This window comes from Syngnathus leptorhynchus, chromosome 6 (genome assembly GCF_054491065.1).
Source record: "Syngnathus leptorhynchus isolate UIUO chromosome 6, UIUO_Slep, whole genome shotgun sequence".
NCBI classification, from domain to species: domain Eukaryota; kingdom Metazoa; phylum Chordata; class Actinopteri; order Syngnathiformes; family Syngnathidae; genus Syngnathus; species Syngnathus leptorhynchus.
In genome coordinates, this window is record NC_141200.1 from 3,440,006 (window position 1) to 3,459,944 (window position 19,939).

The 19,939-nt window shown below is 45.7% G+C and overlaps 2 protein-coding genes and 1 non-coding gene across 3 annotated transcripts; all 3 read left to right on the forward strand.

Moving 5' to 3' along the window:
* The first annotated feature begins 673 nt into the window (after positions 1-673).
* On the forward strand, positions 674-17,330 carry pik3c2a (phosphatidylinositol-4-phosphate 3-kinase, catalytic subunit type 2 alpha). Its single transcript, XM_085914193.1, has 33 exons — positions 674-816; positions 2,623-3,842; positions 6,615-6,712; positions 6,784-6,947; positions 7,718-7,838; positions 7,945-8,056; positions 8,216-8,295; positions 8,430-8,493; positions 8,569-8,715; positions 8,800-8,833; positions 9,012-9,243; positions 10,347-10,469; positions 10,563-10,730; positions 10,805-10,916; positions 11,007-11,149; positions 11,731-11,922; positions 11,994-12,087; positions 12,169-12,263; positions 12,337-12,517; positions 12,630-12,734; positions 12,831-12,923; positions 13,241-13,370; positions 13,451-13,587; positions 13,717-13,886; positions 13,983-14,139; positions 14,296-14,405; positions 14,625-14,832; positions 14,925-15,049; positions 15,298-15,415; positions 15,503-15,584; positions 15,652-15,758; positions 15,831-15,956; positions 16,034-17,330. The coding sequence occupies exons 2-33, from the start codon at positions 2,694-2,696 to the stop codon at positions 16,214-16,216; spliced, it is 5,160 nt and encodes a 1,719-aa protein (XP_085770319.1). The 5' UTR covers positions 674-816; positions 2,623-2,693; the 3' UTR covers positions 16,217-17,330.
* A 322-nt stretch (positions 17,331-17,652) lies between these two features.
* rps13 (ribosomal protein S13) lies at positions 17,653-19,569 on the forward strand. Its single transcript, XM_085914167.1, has 6 exons — positions 17,653-17,712; positions 18,158-18,206; positions 18,682-18,760; positions 18,892-19,061; positions 19,132-19,232; positions 19,499-19,569. The coding sequence occupies exons 1-6, from the start codon at positions 17,690-17,692 to the stop codon at positions 19,530-19,532; spliced, it is 456 nt and encodes a 151-aa protein (XP_085770293.1). The 5' UTR covers positions 17,653-17,689; the 3' UTR covers positions 19,533-19,569.
* LOC147055341 (small nucleolar RNA SNORA19) lies at positions 19,276-19,407 on the forward strand. The gene has a single exon (XR_015066589.1). It is a non-coding gene; the product is annotated as a small nucleolar RNA SNORA19 (small nucleolar RNA).
* Positions 19,570-19,939: the final 370 nt, after the last annotated feature.

Below are 19,939 nucleotides of genomic sequence, written 5' to 3' on the forward strand. Positions count from 1 at the left end.
GTATAATTTTGGCATGACGCAATTGTAATACTACTACAGATAATAAACCCATCATAAATATAGAGCATATTTTTATAGCGTTGCACGGAAGCTGGAGTCAAAATGTTTATATTTAATACGATTAAGATTTGTATTTATTTTCCATATTTTCGTAAATATCCACGTGTTCATTTATAATGTATCAGATTTCTTTCAAGTGAGTTTTGCCTTTTAATTTCCTCTCTCGTGTTTTATGTTACATTTCATATAAAGAATTATGTTGTGGCGCATTTCATAAAACCCTGCAAAACACGCATTAAAATAATCACACCCATACATATAGGAATCTATATTACGCATTTTGCATATGCTCCAACTAACACATTCATTCATTCATTCAAAAATGTCAGACACTACTACTGTATTATTGAAATAAACCAATAAAGCCCGTAAGTTGTGAAGCAAAATTTTAACCATGAATAATATTTACAATTACAGACAGATTAATTACATAGTAATTCATGTTTAAAAAATACCCGATTGAAATAACTAAACTTATGTTATTCCTACCCTAGTGTTTTGATTTTTTTATGGTCACACTCTGGGGCATAAATGCGGAAGTAAACTCAGTCAAACTCAGTTATCCACAAGAGGGCGCTGCTACCCGCTCTTCCATCGCTCGGTCGGTGGACTTTCCACACGCCACTATCTCCCTCCCCTTCCAAAAAATCTGGTCGTCCAACCTCCACAGGAACTGACGTCTCCGCTGTGCAAAGTGGATGGAAAAAAATGCAGCTGCGGGACAAAAAATGGCTCCGAACAGCGCACCGATAAAAGGTAAGAAAGTGATACATTCCCTCTCTCACTAAAATGATTAAGAGCAAACTTTGGCGTTGAATCCACGGCTCCTCCTCGGGTTGGCCGCTTCCCGTCTAACACAAAAAAAAAAAAAAAAAGCTTTTCTTCCTTGTTGTGGGACAGAGGCGCTCGAGTCGTCGGTACTTTTAATAATCCTGAAATTAAACTCACAACAACTCTACCGTCGTCTTACAAGCGTCATTGTTAAGAAAAGCGAACCGAGCGTGCGTTGAAATTCAACGTGGATGTCGCTCTTTTATTTTGTTAGCCGCTAACTTAACAGCCAACTCAACTTGGAAGTTCGAAAACGAGTGTAGACAATAAAAAAAAAAAAACCTAACTAACCGATATTCTTAAAAAAACAGAAGTTAATTTAACTTGTTATGTTTTAGCATTCAGTTAAATGCCCCGTGTCAAGAATTCGTACTGGAGTAAATCAGGTGAGTGCAGGTTGTTTATCTAACGTTATTGTTGTTTGTACAGCTTTATCAATTAGTGTCAATAGTATAATATATAAACATCATTAGATGTATTCAGCGCTGATTTAATTGCTTTTTTAAAATTTTATTATAAAGTCGGTATTTAATGTAAACTTTTATTTGCTCCATTTGATGATAATATTGTGCTAAGAATCTTAAAGGGGAACAAGAACAGTAAAAAAAAAAAATCAAAATGGAAGACTCGGTGGGCAACTTTTGTGGACAACTATGTCTTTATTTGGGCACTAGATGATAAGCTGATAGCAATCCAAACTTTTCTGTACATCATCCTGAGAAGTTTACCTTCCTGTTTTGTGTCTATGCCTCGGTTACATATTTTCAATTTCAAGATTTTCTCCTTGCACTTTGATCCATCAAAGTGCTAACATTGGCACTTTTGAGCTCTGATTGGAAAACAGCAGCAGCAGCAGCGACGACACGTATGTTGTTTTGTCACTTTATGGAGGAAGTAAATGAGCAAAGTAACTTCCCAAGTGTTTTTATTTTTTGTTGCCCTCTGCACGCATTCTCCATTTGTTTCCACCCTAGCGAGCATTCTCGGCTGCCTCCTGAATACTTAAACAGCGCAGCGGCCGACAGCTCCAATGTTGTTTTAATGTCTTAAAGCGCCACAACGCCGCCCCTTCCACCCCCACTTCTTTTTTTTTTTTTTTTTTTTTTTTTTTTTTTTTTTAGAAGCTACTTGGTAGTTTGCAGCCTAGCTTAACTTTGCTAACAAATGACAACACCTGTATTAATACTGAGTCGGCTCGCTTCAAGTGTAACTTCTGGAATTCTTATGGACACTTGTAGAAATAAGGAAAAAGTAAAACGCCCAGAATGAATCATTTTTTTTATTATTTTAGATGCTCATTTTTTCCTGACATTTTTGGGCCGATGTGACAATAAATTGCCTGACATCACATGACTTTTGAAGCCAAAATATGATGAGTCGGGACTATCTCAGCTTTGTTTCGACTCCCCGCCGGTGTTAGCACAGCTGATAACACAATCTTGTTGCTGAGAGAGCGAGGGCAAGAGCGAGGGAGAGGGAGCCAGCCCTCAGGTTGCTTAGTATGCCAAATTCTTGAGGCGCATAATGGTGTGAGGCGAGCTGTGGCCCTCGCCAGCCTCCTCCACCACAATAGTGAGGGGGGGGGGGATTTCGGAGTGCCTGGCGAGAGGAGGAACTCGCTCGACCCCGTGGCGAGATAAATGGCAGCTTTGAGGAGTGTGCTTTCTTGCTAAAGGTGGTGGCCAGGAAGTTGTTTGACACGTATTAAGCTCCTGTGTCCTTTCATCGTAGGTGTATGAGGCTCAGCTTTGCAGTCCCGATGTAAAAAGGCATCAAGCTCATGGCACCTCCCAGTTAACGCCATGGCCCAGATATCGAGAGGTAATGGCTTTAAGATGGATGTCCCCCAGCCTAAGGGGCTTGTGGGTAAAGAGGAAGCCCTTCGCATGGAAGAGGAGGCTTTAGCGAAGCTTCAGAGGGACAAGAGGCACACGTTCTCCTCTGCTCCCACCGGGAAGTCCTCTCCCAAGTTAAACAAGCCCAAGTCTGCGAGCGTCCCTTCCGCTTCTTCTCAACGTTTGCCCGCCGCCAAGAGACCAGAAAAGGACCTCATCGTGTTCCCCGAGACCAAGAAGCAGCCGGGGGCCAACAAGTTCAGGGACATCGACGTGGACAAGCTGACCAACAAGGAGCTGGAGAAGCTCCTGCTAGATGAAGATTTTGGGGCCAACAGTAAAGTAACCCGCCCGTCGTCGCTGCTGGGCTTTAACCTCAGCGCTTCTTATCCCGGCGGCAATACGGGTAGCTCCTCCCCTTTCCAAGTTTCCCAATGGACGCCCATCCTGCCCACGCCGTCGAGTTCGGCCGTGTCCACGCCCACCCATCAGCCGGCACCCTTGTTCCCTTCCGCCTCGTTCCCCAAGCCGTTTCAGAACGGCTTCTCTCCAGCCATGTCGCCCTTCATGCCGCTGCCTGCCCAGCAGACTTCTTTCTTGGCCTTCGCTCCCATCCAGCCTGCCGCCAGCGCCGCCGCCGGCGCCATGGTGTTCCCCCCGCCGCCTGCTGTGGACCCTGAGATGGCAAAGCTCTTTGACAAGATTGCCAGCACCTCGGAATACTTGAAAAACGGCAAGTCGACCTGCACTGATTTAGATTTGGCTCCGGCGCGCCCCGCCTCCCTGGCACCCAACCCGGCGCCCCAGCAACCGGCGGCCGGGGAATCCACCGGCATCGGCCGCTTCGACTGGCTGGACCTGGACCCGCTGACCAAGCGCAAACCCGACAACGAGGAAGCGGGCACGCCGCCGGCCGACCGACACGATGAGACGCTGGGCCTTCCCGCCGGAGATCCCTGGGACGCCGTTCTGGAGACTGAAGAAAAAAGTAATAAGGGGGAAGCGTCCGGGTCGGCCCGGTCGCAACAGAGGAGGGCGTCGACCGGGGCCGCCGTCACGAGGAGCCACTCGCTCAACATCCCGGGAAATTCCTCACAGCACAAAGCAAACTGTCAGGTAGGTGCACGACACCTACATCGAGTCAATCACTTCTGCTTCATTTTCCGACGAAGCGGACTTTGTTGTCCATCTGTGGTTTGAAACACAAGTGAGGAATATTTAGAACATCTCCTCAGGACATCGCTGGGGGTAAGCTCTGGAGGGTATTTGTTTTTTTGTTTTTTTTAAATGACCATATGTTGTTTGGTGGCAATTTTGACTTGTTTTTACAAAACCTACCCCCCCCCCCCCCAAGATACTCTTATCCACACGAATGTAAAATCAAGAAACGGGATTGTCTCATCAAATAGCTCCAGTTCAAATCCAAACGAGTGTCAACAAGCATCTCGCTTGCATCTCACTTTGTGTTCGTCCTTTCATGGCAATACGTAAGAGGGTCACCATGGCGACCGGCGTGCGGAATGTCCTCGACTATCAACTCCTCCATGTCTGCTCTTTGATACTTTGCAGTCTTAAAGTAGCACACATTTCAATCTTGCATTAGTTTTGTGCAGTTACTCCAAAATATTGGTTTGCACTTTAAAAGCCGTCTGACTCCGTGTCGGTGTTAGCATAACTCTCCAAGGTGTTCGCCTAATTTAAGTTTAGTTCCACTACATGCGAGCCTTTTTTTTTTTTTTTTTTTTTTTAAAGCTCTTAAAATGGCTCCTGCTCTTACCCTAAGTGTGCATCGGTCCAAACAACGCCGCTCCCTTCGGAGTTAGTCCAAGTGCGATAATGGTTCACCCCCCCCCCCCCTACCCCTTCTGATGTGTCAGCAAAATTTTAGGACATACCCCAAACACACTGAAGCGTTTTGCCATGGCAGACCGATCAAGCGTGTTCCCGCTTGCCTTGCCTTCTTGTTGATCTTTATCTGCTCGGGCAATTTAATCTTCAATTCGGCGCAGGTTGTTGCCGTCGAGACAGAGGTACAATGAACCACGCGAACTCCTCGACTTGCAGACCACCTCAGCGCTTTTTGATCTTTTTTTTTTTTTTTATTTCATGCTCTAATTGCAGTGCACTTAGCACAGTGGATGCTTGGCTGTCACTTTGGGGGAGATGGGAACAACAGTAGGAGCCGAATCTCCTGATGGAAACCTTTCATTTGCTTTACTGGCCAAAAAAAGAATTTCCTCACACATGAAGCGGAACATGTTTTAATTTTTTTATTTTTTCTTCCCCCATACGCGTGTCCTTTGAAGATTAGACTCCAAATCCTTACCACACGTTCACTTCCCGTTCAAAAGAGGAAGCCGATGCGTGGTGAGCTTACAACAGCACTTAGCCACATCTAATTAGCATGTTTGTAAACACAAGGCAGACGCGCTCCGCCGACCGCTCGCAATTTATCGCCTTCTCCGCCGTCGTTAATCGATCTGTTAGAGACGCGATCGATTTGACGTGATCGGCGGCAACACGCAAAATGATAGCGGTCAACTACGAAAGGTCAAAGAAAGGTCAAAATAGTCACTGAGCCTGTGCTTGTGTAAGGTCTTGCCATCACAATTTGGTTTGTTTTGAGATAGCGGCTGTTAAAAATGAGATTTTCTGTGGCCACTTTTTTTTCCCCTGATGGTCTCAATGTGCCACTTTGTGTCAAACGTGTGTTTGTCACACACAGCAGTTCCACCTTCTGCCCATGACAGCTTGCGCAATTTGTCACATTCCAACTGGCGGTGTGAACACGAGCCTTTCTCACGGTCGCTCGGCCGTCTTCGCGCTGACCCGGCCGGCCGGCATCACAGCGATGAAAGGGCAGAAAAGGCTTTTTAGAATCACATGAGCGGCCCCAACAAAGGGCAGCCTGTCTCACCGCACTCTTGTTTGTTTGTTTGATTCAGCCTGTTGTTTTTTTTTGTTTTTTGCTTATTATGCGCCGCTCGTGATAAAAGCGCAGGACAATTTATATAAATATTGCCAGCTCGGCAAATGCGTCGCCACGAGAAGGTCAAATTTAGTCTGCATCGGTGGAATACGCTAAGAATATTTGTGAATGACCTTTGACCTTCATTGTATTTTTCCACCTTTTCCACACAATCTCCTCATCCACATTGATTATCCGCCATCAAATACAAGAACAAAAGAAACGGCGGCTGAGTCGCATGATATTCTATTTCAAAAGTCTTACGGGAGTCACCACGAACCGGATGACCTGATGTTCAAGTATTTCAGGAAGTCCCGTCAATGTTATTGTGACACACTTGCCGCCCGACAAGCGCTTTGGTGTGTTCAAACACCCGAGACGATTCCGATGGGAGGAAACGACGATTACGTCCACATTCCAAGCATTTTTCTCTCTCCCTTTGCTTCTTCTCCTCCTCCTCACTCACTCCCCCTGGCCAGAACCGATGTCAGTCACACTTTCCCAAAGCCGTGACTGAGCACTTTGCCGAGTTGCGCTAAGCATTTCCTGTGCCACGGGAAGTGCATTCCTCCTGTCCTGTGAAATCGTACAAAGTGTTACTGCCATTTCCCGGCAGTAAGACGCTTATCTCACAAGTGTGTGCGTGCTCCAGAGAACCCGTTTCCAGATTTCTCCACAATGCTTCCGAGCTCTTGCGTGAACCAGAACCAGCACAGCCTTTCTATTCCCACCTAACAACAAATAAAACATGCCCTCCACCATTTTGGAACAGACTAATAAGAAAAACAAGATGTCATTTGATTCATGCACCATCAGCATTCCTGGAATTAAAATCTTGAAGGATGACGTCAATGCGATTGTGTATTAAATGTCTCATCTGGTGTGTTCCTCTTTGTTTTTTGTTTTTTTTGCACAATCAGGACAAGGGTAGAGGAAAGGGTCTACTGAAGAACGATGCCCTGGAAACGGAAGACGCTCAGAACCTGGAGGTGGTGGACTTCTGCAAGGATGTTGCGAGGTACCATGTCCGGGCAGCATTATAAATACATACACACAACAAAGCTTTCTCATTTTGGTCCCCTTTTGTAGCCTGCGCTCCAAATTCCCTCACGACGACACGTCCACCAACCCCGGCTACTTCCGTAGTCCTGTGATTGCCCAGAGGGACACCGGAGGAGATGGCACCAGCTGCTCCGTGAAGGTGTCCATCGAGATCTCCGACTCTCAGCAGCCCGTGACCTTCACCTGTGACGGTAAGGAAAATTCTTTTCGTGTCCCCAAGGCATTTGTTGCCCAGATCGTCTTTTATTATTTTGAGGTTAAGTCAAGTATTTTTTTTTTGGCCTACTTCTCATCATTCTGCCTCTGATGACTTCGAAAGGTTTTTTTTTTTTTTTTTGCGAGCTCACACAAGCTGCAGAGGCACATCTTGAAAACTTTTCTGGCTCGCATCGCGTCTTACCCTCAATGTGAGCTCCGATTCCAGGCTGAAACAAAATAGCCTCCATTCCTCCGGTGGGTGGAGGGCTGTTATTACTGGATCCGGGGTGGTCTCCAGTATATTTCACTTAATACCGCTTTTCTTTTTTTTTGGGAGGGGGGGGGAGCCTTATCTGTCTTTCCGTCCATACACTAACACAGCCATTTTAAGACGCTAACGTAGCAAAATTAGCTTCTTTGTGTCAATAAACTTCAAGCTATGCTATTAAGAGACTTCAACAACACACTTGCTGCTCTATTTACGTTGAACCGAGAACAGATTGGATTTGGATTATGACCTCGTTTAAAACATGGGACGGACTTTAGCAGGTTGGCCAATCACAATGTCTGTCATCTATTGCAAGCACCGTATCATATATTCCGCCGTGATGAAGAGAACTCGATAAACATGGCGGACCACAAAGTATCCCACCGGAAAGCTTCTGGATTTCCTCACGCATTCCAATATGAAAGTGGAAATTGAGGCCTCCACCGAGGCAGTCGGTGCCCTTTATTTATTTATTTTATTTTTTTCACTCCGCAGTGAATTCCCCGGTGGATCTCTTGATCAGTCAGACCCTCTGCTGGGTCCACGACGACCTGGACCAGGTGGACTTCTCCAGCTACCTCCTCAAAGTCTGCGGCCGGGAGGAAGTGCTGCAGAAGTGAGCTCTTTTCATGACATTGACTCGTAGCCCGTCATTCCATTTCCCCTCCGTGTTCATAAGCGCCCATTTGCGCTTACGCATCTGTGTTGTCCCCGCGTCGCAGTAAACACAGCCTGGGCAGCCATGAGTACGTCCAGAACTGCAGGAAATGGGAGAATGAGATCACATTACAGCTTCTCTCTCACTCCACCATGAGACGGGACTTGGCTCGCACTGTAAGTCATTTCCATGTCCACTGAGATGTCCTCTTTAACCGCTTTCCCAGCCCGGCCATTTATCCTCATTTTCAATCCGGCGAACCCGTTCACTGTTTTGTTTTTTTTGGGCCCCTCACAATCAGCTGCTTAATCTTTCTTGTTTCCGTGCCAACTCAGGTGGATGATGACAACGCATCCATCAACTTGGAGAGACACCTAAGCTATGTGGAGCGACCATTTAAGGAGACCGCCACTAGGTAAGGAGGCTCCGAAGTAAGTGAGCGGGATGATGGAATTCCGCAAATGATGGAAATGTAGTTTTTAAAAATGTCATATATTGTACATGGACATCACTTCCCTTTTTTTTTTTTCTTTGCCTCTGTGCCTCTAGACAAGGTCTCATTGACTACCTGGCAGGTTATCACAACCAAGTTAACATCTGCCTACAAGATGAGGTAATGTTGCAAAGTCTAATGCCATCTCTTGAGTCCACTTTTGCAGCACACGCTAATCTGCAATTCTAAATTCAGAGTACCCAGTACAAGACTGTAGACCGGGTGGTGCAGACGGTGAAAAACTTCTGCTGCGCTCTGGACGAGGTGGAGACTCAAGCTGTCGCCGAAGCTATCAAAAGGCTGCGACACTCCGTCAATCTGCCGAGGACGCGCTCGCCAATGGTGGGCTTTAAAACACGCACACTCGCATCATAGTTGTTGGTGTGTGTATGTGGTTCTTAAAAATGATTTTGTCGTCTGTTTTAGATGGGGTCCCCATCATCTGGGCAGACTGCAAACGGTAAGAACCGTATTTGATGCATTCATTTTTATTTTTTTCTTAATCAGTAAAACGTATTCATGAATTTGTTTCATTTACATCAATTCGAATTTGCAATTATTTTCATCGGTTGATTGTCTTGGCAATGAATCGGGTTTTCAAAAAAAGAAGGCTGAATTCATTTTTGCCTCCTCATCAGGTCACGCCAGCCCAGTGGACGAGAGCATGGCGCTGCTCACCCAGGCCGTGTACGACTTAACCAAACTCTACCTGCGCTCCTTCTGCGCGCCGTCCGTCTCCTTCTGCTCGCCCTCGCTCAACGGAGACAAGGCCGAGAAGGCGCAGAGCAGCAAAGAAGCCTCCGGAACTACGGACCATCTCCAGTTCACCCTCTTTGCCCTGCACGGCATCCCAGCCAACTGGGTCAGCAGGTAAAACACAGACGTGATTGTGGCCGTATGGATTTAGATGAGGGAGGATATTAAAAAAACATGTTACGCTTCGCTCTGTTTTCAAAGAACACATATCAGAAAACAAGTCCAGCGTTGCTCCTCACAGCTTGTTTTTCCACTCCAGTGTCAAATTTCAACCTGGCTTTATCTCCCGACTGCACGAGTGCGTGCCTGGAACGAACATGGACACATTTTCCATTCCCAACTCTTGTCGCGCATCTCTAATCACAAAACTGTGTCTTTCTGCAAAAAAAAACAAAAAACTACTTCATAGAAACAAGTGTGACATTACAGAATAACTACAATGCATATCAAATTAGAGTATAGACTTGATTCCAGTTTTTCTTCAACGTGAAATCTCATGGCACACTGCCAAACAAAACAAAAAAACATCCTAAAAATGCTGATCTCATCTCAATTTACTCTCAAATGTATTTTACTCGCTGTTAAGTCCTTTTTTTTTTTGTAACCCTAACCATGAAAACTACGATCCTACTCTTTTCTTCCGTAGCAATTTTTCTCCTAATAACCGGCTTCTGCAAACTCAGTGCCCGGATTTATTTCAAGCCGGTGGCAAACGTCGTCACTGATTTTTCCGTCCACATACGAATTACCAGACATTTTTGTCGAGTGATGCTCTCTTGTTGAGGTCACGTTGCTTTTGAGTTTGGCTTGCGTGTCATCCATCTGCTTCGGCCACAGGGCGAGTCATGAGCCGCCAACGCAGATGGCACAGAGTCTTGTCTGCTTCTGTAACGTAGTTCTCGGGTCAATTTGCCTTTCGTAAATGGAACTGAAAAAAAGCGTCTAACAGTAATGAAAGTGCAATTTATAGAATACCAGTGTGCAAGTTGCTGCACCCACTCACCTGTTAAAATTAGACTTGTTCCTCATTCTCGGGTGCGCGTGGGCACACGTGGATGTCAAAGAGAAACGAAAAGAACCTTTGCGTGTATGTGCAGGTCTTTTCGCCGACTGCAAAATGGTGTGTCGAGGCCACATTTGTCTCCCGATTAAAGATTCAACAACAGCGACCCATTAATGTTGCATCATGTCATGTTTTTTTTGTTCATGCTACACAGTTACGAGAAATACTTCCTGGTGTGTTCTCTCACCCACAATGGCAAGAACCTCTTCAAGCCGGTGCAGTCCAAGCGAGTCGGCACGTACAAGAGCTACTTCTACCACATCAAATGGGACGAGATGTACGTGACCAATCGCGTGCATTTCTTTTCACATTTCTCGTCATAACAATGACTAAATCGTCTTCCAATTTTTTTTTGGGGGGGGGGGTGAAGAATTCATTTCCCCATCGCCGTGGCGGTGCTTCCGCTGGAGTCCATCTTGGGCTTGACCCTATACGGTGTCCTCAACCAGACTGCCGGAGGCTCCCCGGACTCCAACAAACAGAGGAAGGCCCCGGAGATGCTGGGCAAAGTTTCCATGCCGCTATTTGACTTCAGACGGTAGGAAAAGAAGGAATCTGGTGGCAATTCAAGTCCTCAATCGCAGATGATTCAAAACCGGCTCTGCTTCTCAGGGTTCTCGCCAGGGGCACCCGGCTGTTGTGTTTGTGGGCGTCATTACAGGGACCCGTCGCTGGTTCTGCAGGCGGCCGCAAAAGGATGTCTGCGGAGAGAATTGTGCTGCAGGTCAGGACATTTTTTGATTTTGGAGGTTGCTCGACAAACATAAGATTATCCACGAGTCTGACGTGCGAGTAATTTAAATGTCACCGACAGGTGGATTTCCCCAACTCTGCGCTGGATGTTTTGTATGTGGGACCTCTGGAACCTGCCAGTTCAGAGCCAAGCCCAAAAGAGGAGCTTGATCGCGACCTCCGACGCAAACTGGAGAAGATCTGCAGCCGAGCCTCCAATTTTGGGTAAAGGAAATGAAAAAGTATTTTAAAATAACAAAAAGAAAAAGGAACAGCCTCCATACTTGTGACAAAAGTATGTATTTAATGAAAAAATCTGGGATGTTTACAGTCACGCATAAATGGCTGATTTATTTTTTATTTGTATGTGTTGTCACTGATCCAGCCTAATATCCTCTCCCTCTGCCCAAAATCACAACGGGCACTCCAACACAGAGCGCTTTCTTATCGAGCCCTCGCTCGCTCGCTCGCTCGCCGCCCGCAACCGCTTCTTTGCCATTTGTGTCGCCGGCCCGTGTGGGCACAAGGCTTTTGTGTTTGCCCCCTTTGTGTTTCGGTGCTCGACTGATCCTTGGAGAGCGGAAAATATTCGAGGTCAGCTGTCGACCAGTAGGGTCAACTCAATAACAAAGTTGGATTTATTATAATGCAAAATATTTCAACTATCATGGCATCATCAAATATCCTTGAATGTAATATGACAAAGTCATTCGTTAGACCACGGACGATGGAGTAGTCAGCTCTAAAATCCCTGCGACATCATGATGATTGGAATACAGTCCTGACATGTGGACCTCCTCCGACAGGCTAAGGCGGGCAGACCACCAGCTCCTCTGGGACCACCGACTCCATTGCCGGCGGGATCACCCCAGCAGCTTGCCCAAGGTGTTGGCCAGTGCGCCCAGTTGGGATTGGGCCAGCATGGCCCACATCCACTCTTTGCTGCACCACTGGCCCCCGTTGCCTCCCGTCATTGCGCTGGAACTGCTCGACTCCAAGTACGAACCGTTTTCCCCATTTATGCTTCGTCTGTAATGATGGCAAGTCCTCAAATCGTGGGTGCGTGCAGGTTTGCTGACACCGAGGTCAGGCGGGTGGCCGTCAGCTGGGTTGAGAAGAGTAGCGATGACGAGCTGGCGGACTACCTACCGCAGTTGGTGCAGGTACGGCCGTCGAGACACAACTTAACAACTTTGCTCCTCACCTTTTTGGATTTCTCTCCCCCCTCCCCCCCCCCATCACAGGCTTTAAAGTTCGAGTGTCACCTCAAGAGTGCCCTCGTCATGCTGCTGCTTTCCCGGGCGCTCGGCAACATCAACATAGCACACTACCTCTACTGGTGAGCACCTTTAATTTAGCGACACAAAAGAAGGCAAATATTGGAACATCTTTTTTTTTTTTGCCGTTGACAGGCTGCTCAAGGACGCCGTGCAGGATGCGGCGTGGGGGCGGCGTTACGAGCGCGTGCTCGGCGCCCTGCTGTGCCTGTGCGGGACCAAACTGCGGGCCGAGCTAGAGAAACAAACCCAGCTGGTCACGCTGCTCGGGGCCGTGGCCGAGAGGGTGAGACAGGCCGGCGGCTCCACGAGACAGGTCAGTTTTGTCTTTCTGTCCACCTGTCGTTGAGACAGTCCAGATCTCCGCCCTTGTCTTAAAACGCTTTGTTGCCAATGTCTTATGGTGATGTGTGTGTTTGTGTGTTCAGGTGGCTCTTCTGGAGGGTCTTGAAACCGCTCAGAACTTTTTCCAGAGAAGTCGTTGCCGACTTCCCCTCTTCCCCAGTCTGGTGGCCAAGGAACTCAACATCAAAGTAATACACACACGCGCAGAGGGAATATTTATTGTGTGTGGGGGGGGGTTGTTTGAATGTAAAATAAATAAAGTCCCAACTTGTTTGTGTGGGCAGGCCTGCTCCTTCTTCAACTCCAACGCTCTTCCTCTCAAGCTTGCTCTGGTTAATGCTGACCCACTAGGAGAGGAGATCAATGTTATGTTCAAGGTACAAGACACGCACACGTCTGAAGAAACGTGCTCAAACAGTGTTTCAAATATCGCATCCCTGCTTCTTGCTATCTTTGGGGTCATGAGAACCAACGTAATGTTGATTGAGCACTGCTCCCTCTAGTGGCTGAAAGTTGAAACGACAGCGTCATTTGTATAACAATGGCCTTTTCACAAAGTTTTTCTTTTTTTTTTTTTATGTTCAACGCAAAGCATTATTGTTCACTTCCGTCTCGACCAGGAAATAGATCCGAATTTAGTACTTGAACCCGCAATCTCCATCCACCCTCACCTATTCGACTGTGATCACATTAGGTCGGAGAAGATTTGAGGCAGGACATGTTGGCGCTGCAGATGATCCGCATCATGGACCGCATCTGGCTGCAGGAAGGACTGGACCTTCGCATTGTCAACTTCAAATGCATCTCCACGGGCAGGGACAAAGGTACCTAAACACCTACAAACCCTTCCGTGAAAATCTGTATTCTCCTCTGGAAAGCGTCCAATTTGCGGTGTCGTCGCCAGGCATGGTTGAGCTGGTGCCGTCCTCCGACACTCTGAGAAAGATCCAGGTGGAGTATGGCGTCACCGGCTCCTTTAAGGACAAACCTCTGGCCGAGTGGCTGCGCAAGTACAACCCCGCCGAGGACGAGTATGAGAAGGTACATCAGGAAATCCTTGTGCAGTCGTGTCAGTTGTTTTGTTTCATACTGTGGGATACGGAAAAGGAAGGTTGGCTTTCAGTTTGGAAATCGGTTGTGGCGTCGCTAATGATGATTTCCCGCTCGCAGGCGTCCGAGAACTTCATCTATTCTTGCGCCGGCTGCTGCGTGGCCACCTACGTGCTGGGCATCTGCGACCGGCACAATGACAACATCATGCTGCGCTCCACGGGCCACATGTTCCACATCGACTTTGGCAAGTTCCTCGGTCACGCTCAGATGTTTGGCAGCTTCAAAAGGTGACAGCGAAAGCCCCTCACGCCTTTGGTTGAGTTGCCATTTGGTTTCCATCTGATGAGTTTGCATTCTTTTGGATTTGTTTTGCCTGGCACCAGGGACCGAGCACCGTTTGTGCTGACCTCTGACATGGCGTACGTCATTAACGGCGGCGAGCGTCCCACCAGTCGCTTCCAGCTGTTTGTTGATCTCTGCTGCCAGGCTTACAACCTCATTCGCAAGCACTCCAGCCTTTTCCTCAACCTGCTATCACTGGTAAACACTTGGTTGCTTATCGTAATTATTATTGTTGTTATGGCAACGGTCAAGGTGCCCTTCTGGTTGCCCACTTGATTGTATGTTTATGGTTTCCGACCTTTTAAAAATCTGTTTGCCTCTATTTTGAACTGTGTTGACCTCGCCCCGTCTCAGATGACGTCATCGGGACTTCCAGAGCTGACCGGTTCTCAGGACCTGAAGTACGTTTATGACGCGCTGCAGCCGCAAAACACTGACGCAGAGGCCACCATCTTCTTCACCCGGTACGTCGACCTCTGACCTTCACATTCTTTGTAGAAACGATGTAATTATTTGTCATTGTTCCTCCAATATTGATATTTGAGTCACATCTTCAACCGGGCTCGGTAAATTCAGCCTATATAATGACTGGCAGCATACACCTGTGCAAAATGGTGTTTCACTTGCTAAAGCGGTTGCGTAAGGTCAAGTAGAAAATGTCCAAATTCATAACATCGCCGCAGACTGATCGAGTCCAGCCTGGGCAGCGTGGCCACCAAGTTCAACTTCTTCATCCACAACTTGGCCCAGCTCCGCTTCTCGGGTCTGCCGGCCAACGACGAGCCCATCCTGTCCTTCTCGCCCAAGACATACACCTTAAAGCAGGACGGCCGCATCCTCAACGCCTCCATCTTTTCCTTCCAGAAGAGATACAACCCTGAGAAACACTATGTGAGGGTTTTTTTTTTTCCTCTGTGTAGTTATTGGATTTCTGTTTAATTATTCAACTTGTTTTTCTTCTCTCCCTTCCTGGAATTGCTCAGACGTATGTGGTGAGGCTGCTGAGGGAAGGGCAGAACGAGCCCCAGTTTGTCTTTCGCACTTTTGATGAGTTTCAGGAGCTCCACAACAAACTCACTATCCTCTTCCCCCTTTGGAAGCTTCCAAGGTATGTGGCGTTTTGCATTTTATTCACTTTTTATTGTGTGTGTGGAGGAAACCAGAGAATATACTGTGACATTGAAAGACTTTGATGAACTCATGTAAATTGTATCATAGCCCATTCCTAAATCTTTTTGAAGAAAAAAAAGGCTAAGTAGAAAGTCAGCCAGCACCCTCGTGTGGATGAAATGTGAACTGCAGATAGAATATTGATTTGCTTCTTGATTATTAAACATGTGATGTTTTTCTCACCAGTTTCCCGAGTAAAATGGTGCTAGGCCGCACGCACATCAAGGAGGTGGCGGCCAAGAGGAAGCTGGAGCTGATCAACTACATCCACAACTTGATGAGGAGCTCAGCTGAGGTCACACAGGTATAGTATAGATAGGCACGCATCCACACATGCGTGTGGCTAAACTGTCACATACTGCGATCTGATCAAACATTCCTTCTCGTCTAGTGCGACTTGATCTACACCTTCTTTCATCCGGTGGCACGGGACGACAAGACGGAAGGTTTGGATGCGACCCAAAGAGCTCCTGGTAAGAAGATGCGGATCAGCGGCCTTTACTCTGTATCTATGAGATACTTCATCTTACGCTGTTGCAGAGCCCCCGTTGAGTCCAACGTCGGGCCGCGTGGAAGGCGAGATCAAGCTGTCCATCTCGTACAGGAACAGCACCCTCTTCATCATGGTCATGCACATCCGAGATCTGGTAAAAGATCGCGACACCCGACGTGTTGCCTCCAGCGTGTTCCTTCTCTTAGCCTTCACGTTTCATTTCAAGGTGTCTGAAGAAGGGACGGATCCCAACCCGTACGTGAAGACGTACCTGCTCCCGGATCCGCACAAGACCTCCAAGCACAAGACCAAGATCTCGAGAAAGACTAGGAACCCCACCTTCAATGAAATGGTCAGAAAAAGCAGGATTGGGTTCAAAATTATTTTGGGTAAAATGCTGACGCATCACGAAATGACTTTGCTCCACAGCTGGTGTACAGCGGCTACAGCAAGGAGACGTTGAGCCTCCGCGAGCTGCAACTCAGCGTGCTGAGTGCCGAGTCACTCCGCGAGAACTACTTTCTGGGTGGCATCACGCTGCGCCTCAAAGACTTTGACCTGGGCAAGGAGACGGTCAAGTGGTACAAGCTCGCTGCCGTGCCCTACTTCTAAAAAAAAAAAGAAAAAAGAAAAAAAAAAAAGCCACCTGGATTGTTTCTGTGACAAAACAATCGCCGCTTCCTTTTTTGTGTCTACTTCTAATAACAATGAGATGTAATGTTTTGTACATTTTGATATTAGAGGACCAAAACTTTCACAAGAGTAAATATAAATATATAGAGAGAGATAGACACATTTATTTTTTAAGGACAAGAAACAAGGGTTTTTTTTTTGTTTGTTTTTCTTTTTTTAACATGTTCTCCTTCCTTAGGGGACTTCACACTTTGCTGCTTTAACCGCAAACACTTTGGGATGGTTTCACGTGCCAGATCGAAGTTTATGAACGACCTGATTCTCCCCGAAGGTGTTAAGTTTGTGGTATTAACTGCAGACATTTGGGTAGATTTCAAATGATGAATCTTTTCCCGGAAATGTTCCGTTTGCTGTTTTATCGCAGCGTTTCAGGTAATTTGACAGAAAATTCCCGCTATTGCAATCCAACAGTTCCCCCCCTTCTCAAACTGTGCCAAATTTAGCTGAATACAGCAGCACAAACAGGTGCCTTAGTGACGGCTCACAATCTCTTCGAATAATGCGGCCTTACACTTCTTTTTAATAACCACCTCACAAGGAAGATGGATTGTGGAAATTGCTAAGTTTTTTTTTTTTTTTTTTTGCAAGGTTGTTTGTTTTTTATGGTCAAAGTGGGCGTCCACTAATTGCACACTCGCTGGTGTTAATGGCAAGACAGCACACTTTGGGGAGTTTGTGACTTCACTTGCAGTGCCTACACGTCTCTTTGCAATGTTCCGGGTTTCTCCCGTTCAGCACTTTTTACCCTCTCATAGAAAGAATTAAAGGGAACAAGAAAACTCACAATAAAGAAATTAATCCAGTTTTCCATGACATGTTCACATATCATGACAATGGTGAAAAAGTGAAACTAATGATAATTAATCCCACTTTGGTTCACTCTAGTGCTGTATAAAGAGAGCATTTGTGTTAACATGGCCAGTTATTTATTATTAATTGGTGACTTGTACCTTCACTCCTCAATGGCACAGTGTGTGGACTTTAATTCCTCTTTCCTAAAGCAAATTAAATGTTTTTTTGGAACAAATGGAAAGTTGTCTCTTGAGTCTTTGCCTGCGTAGTAGTGTTTTATTATCGCATTGTTGCTGGAATTTAAATCTATTTGGTTTGGTGGAAGAATTAGTAATTTTATAAATTCAAATAAAATCTGTTTACAAGAGCGTCAGCTGCTCATATTGATGTACAATAATGTGTCATTATATAACTAATCATATAGATATAATAAATCCGTTACAATTTTGAAGTAAGGAATTTAAAGTCAAATTTAACCCGAAAGATTTTTTAACAAAGTTGATTTTTATCCGCAATCCTTTGTCCAATTACGTCACATCCGCCGGAAGCGCTAACCCCATTTTCTGTCTCGTGTGCGGCCTCTCTTCCTCTACCGCCATCATGGGTCGCATGCACGCTCCCGGGTAAACGCCGATTTTTGCCTATAAAGTTACATTTTCGCCGTCACAGGCTAACTCTGACGATTCCAGAGCGGTTCTAAGCATGTAACGAGCAACTGTTGGCCAAGTTTGAGGCTTTAAAACGGCTCTAGAAGCTAGAAAAAGGATGAAGCAGACGCGCCATTGGCCGTCTGTTAGCTTTGTGCTAGTTGTAGTTAGCCGATGCTACTAGATCATTAAATGCTCAAGTTGATCAACTTGATTTATGCAAAGCACACATAAAGCACTAGTTTACCTCTCTTTTACCGTAGTGTTATAGAAATCATGTCATGTGTTAAATCAACTTTGTTGTCATATTGTCGCTAAGAATAGTCTTATCAAACGAGCAGCTCACCCACGATGCTAGTCGAGCTAACTTGGAATTCTGTACACTACATTAACAGCTAAATATGTTTTCTTTCCTCGGCAGAAAGGGCTTGTCCCAGTCAGCTCTGCCGTACAGACGCAGTGTCCCAACTGTGAGTCCCACACCTTTTGCATGCAAACAATTTGAATATTTCATATCACGATTAAAGGAACGTCACCACCAATATTGTCGACCACACAGCTTAATTGGCATGCTTTATTGATTTTAGGAAAACAAGAAAAAACGCTTTTTTTTTGCACACTTAATTTGATAAGAAAAGTTGTAGACGAATTGGTGGATAAGCGAAAGAAAAAGGTAGAATAAAAAAAAAACTAGCAGGTCTAATAAAAACTAGCAGCAATGTGTGTCGTTTTCCCAAAAATATTGAAATATGACTTTGGCAATTATCCTATTTAGCCAATGATAAGCACATATTATGGGACTATGTATTGAATACTTCCAATTAGTATGAACGGTACTAGCAGTTAAATTGTCACCACAAGCTACCATTTTATCCTGTTTGATCTGTGTGAGTAAAGTATATGCTAAAATGCATTTTTCCCCCTTTTTTTTCTTTTTTTTTCCAGTGGCTGAAGCTGACATCCGATGATGTCAAAGAGCAGATTTTCAAACTGGCCAAAAAGGGCTTGACCCCCTCTCAGATTGGTAAATCAACTAGACATGGTCGCTTTGTTAATTTTAGCACGCATGGTCATTTTAAACACAACATACAAGTTACAAATATGCAAACTACATTGTGGTAAATTACATTTCACCCCTTTTTTTTTCCACCTTAGGTGTGATTCTGAGGGACTCCCACGGTGTGGCTCAGGTCCGTTTTGTCACGGGCAACAAGATCCTGAGGATCCTCAAGTCCAAGGGCCTGGCTCCTGACCTGCCCGAGGACCTGTACCACCTCATCAAGAAGGCCGTGGCCGTCAGGAAGCATCTGGAGAGAAACAGAAAGGTTGCCGTGTGCAAAAACCGCTCGATGGTTCAATTCAATTCCTGATTCTTTTACGTTCGTCCTCGTGCAGGACAAGGATGCCAAGTTCCGCCTGATTCTCATCGAGAGCCGAATCCACAGGCTGGCCCGCTACTACAAGACCAAGAGAGTTCTGGCCCCCAACTGGAAGTAGTACGTATTCACTCGCCTTTGGCTTGATTCTACTTTTGAATCGTGGCACAATTTCATTGTCCCGCTCTCCCTCATCTGGAGAGTTGTGATATTTCTGTTGTGCTAGAGTAAAACTTGGAGGTAAATTAGCAGAGCGACTTGTTGTGTCACCTCTGCCAGTCCCCTTCGCACAAGATCAATTGTTCATATCAACGTATGCATTAATCAGTGGATATGATTTTCTAAGCATTGTTTAACAACTCGGTTTTCTTGCCTTCTGTTTGCAGTGAGTCTTCTACAGCTTCTGCTCTGGTGGCATAAAATCTTTTTTTCAAATAAATGAAAGTTCAAATATGAACCTACCTTTGTCCTTTTTTCATTTACATTTCTTTATACATTGAAATAATTTTATTCAGCACTGAAGGACATTTTAAAGAAAGATTTTTGTGGAGTATATTTTTTATTGTCACAAGACACTTTGGACAGTGTTTAATTACTGTATTCTATAATAGCTCATCTTTTTTTCAGGGATTAAATTTCTAATGCCAACATTCAATTTTATCACCCACAAACTGAGTTCAGGGATTTGTCTACCTATTTATAAATATTTATAAAAATTACATTCATTTTAAATTGTCTCTGCCTTTCAGATTCTCAGCAATGTCCCAAGCAGCAGACCAACTCGGCTGTTGTGTATCTAATTGACAAACACGTATCGATCATTTACG

Excerpts from the sequence above, each read along its gene's own strand:
- rps13 (XM_085914167.1), top strand. The coding sequence starts at position 17,690 with ATGGGTCGCATGCACGCTCCCGG. Across the intron at positions 17,713-18,157 it reads GGTCGCATGCACGCTCCCGG|AAAGGGCTTGTCCCAGTCAG; the intron begins GTAAACGCCGAT and ends TTTCCTCGGCAG. Across the intron at positions 18,761-18,891 it reads CTTGACCCCCTCTCAGATTG|GTGTGATTCTGAGGGACTCC; the intron begins GTAAATCAACTA and ends TTTCCACCTTAG.
- pik3c2a (XM_085914193.1), top strand. The coding sequence starts at position 2,694 with ATGGCCCAGATATCGAGAGGTAATGGCTTTAAGATGGATGTCCCCCAG. Across the intron at positions 13,371-13,450 it reads CTCCACGGGCAGGGACAAAG|GCATGGTTGAGCTGGTGCCG; the intron begins GTACCTAAACAC and ends TGTCGTCGCCAG. Across the intron at positions 15,585-15,651 it reads TGCGACCCAAAGAGCTCCTG|AGCCCCCGTTGAGTCCAACG; the intron begins GTAAGAAGATGC and ends ACGCTGTTGCAG.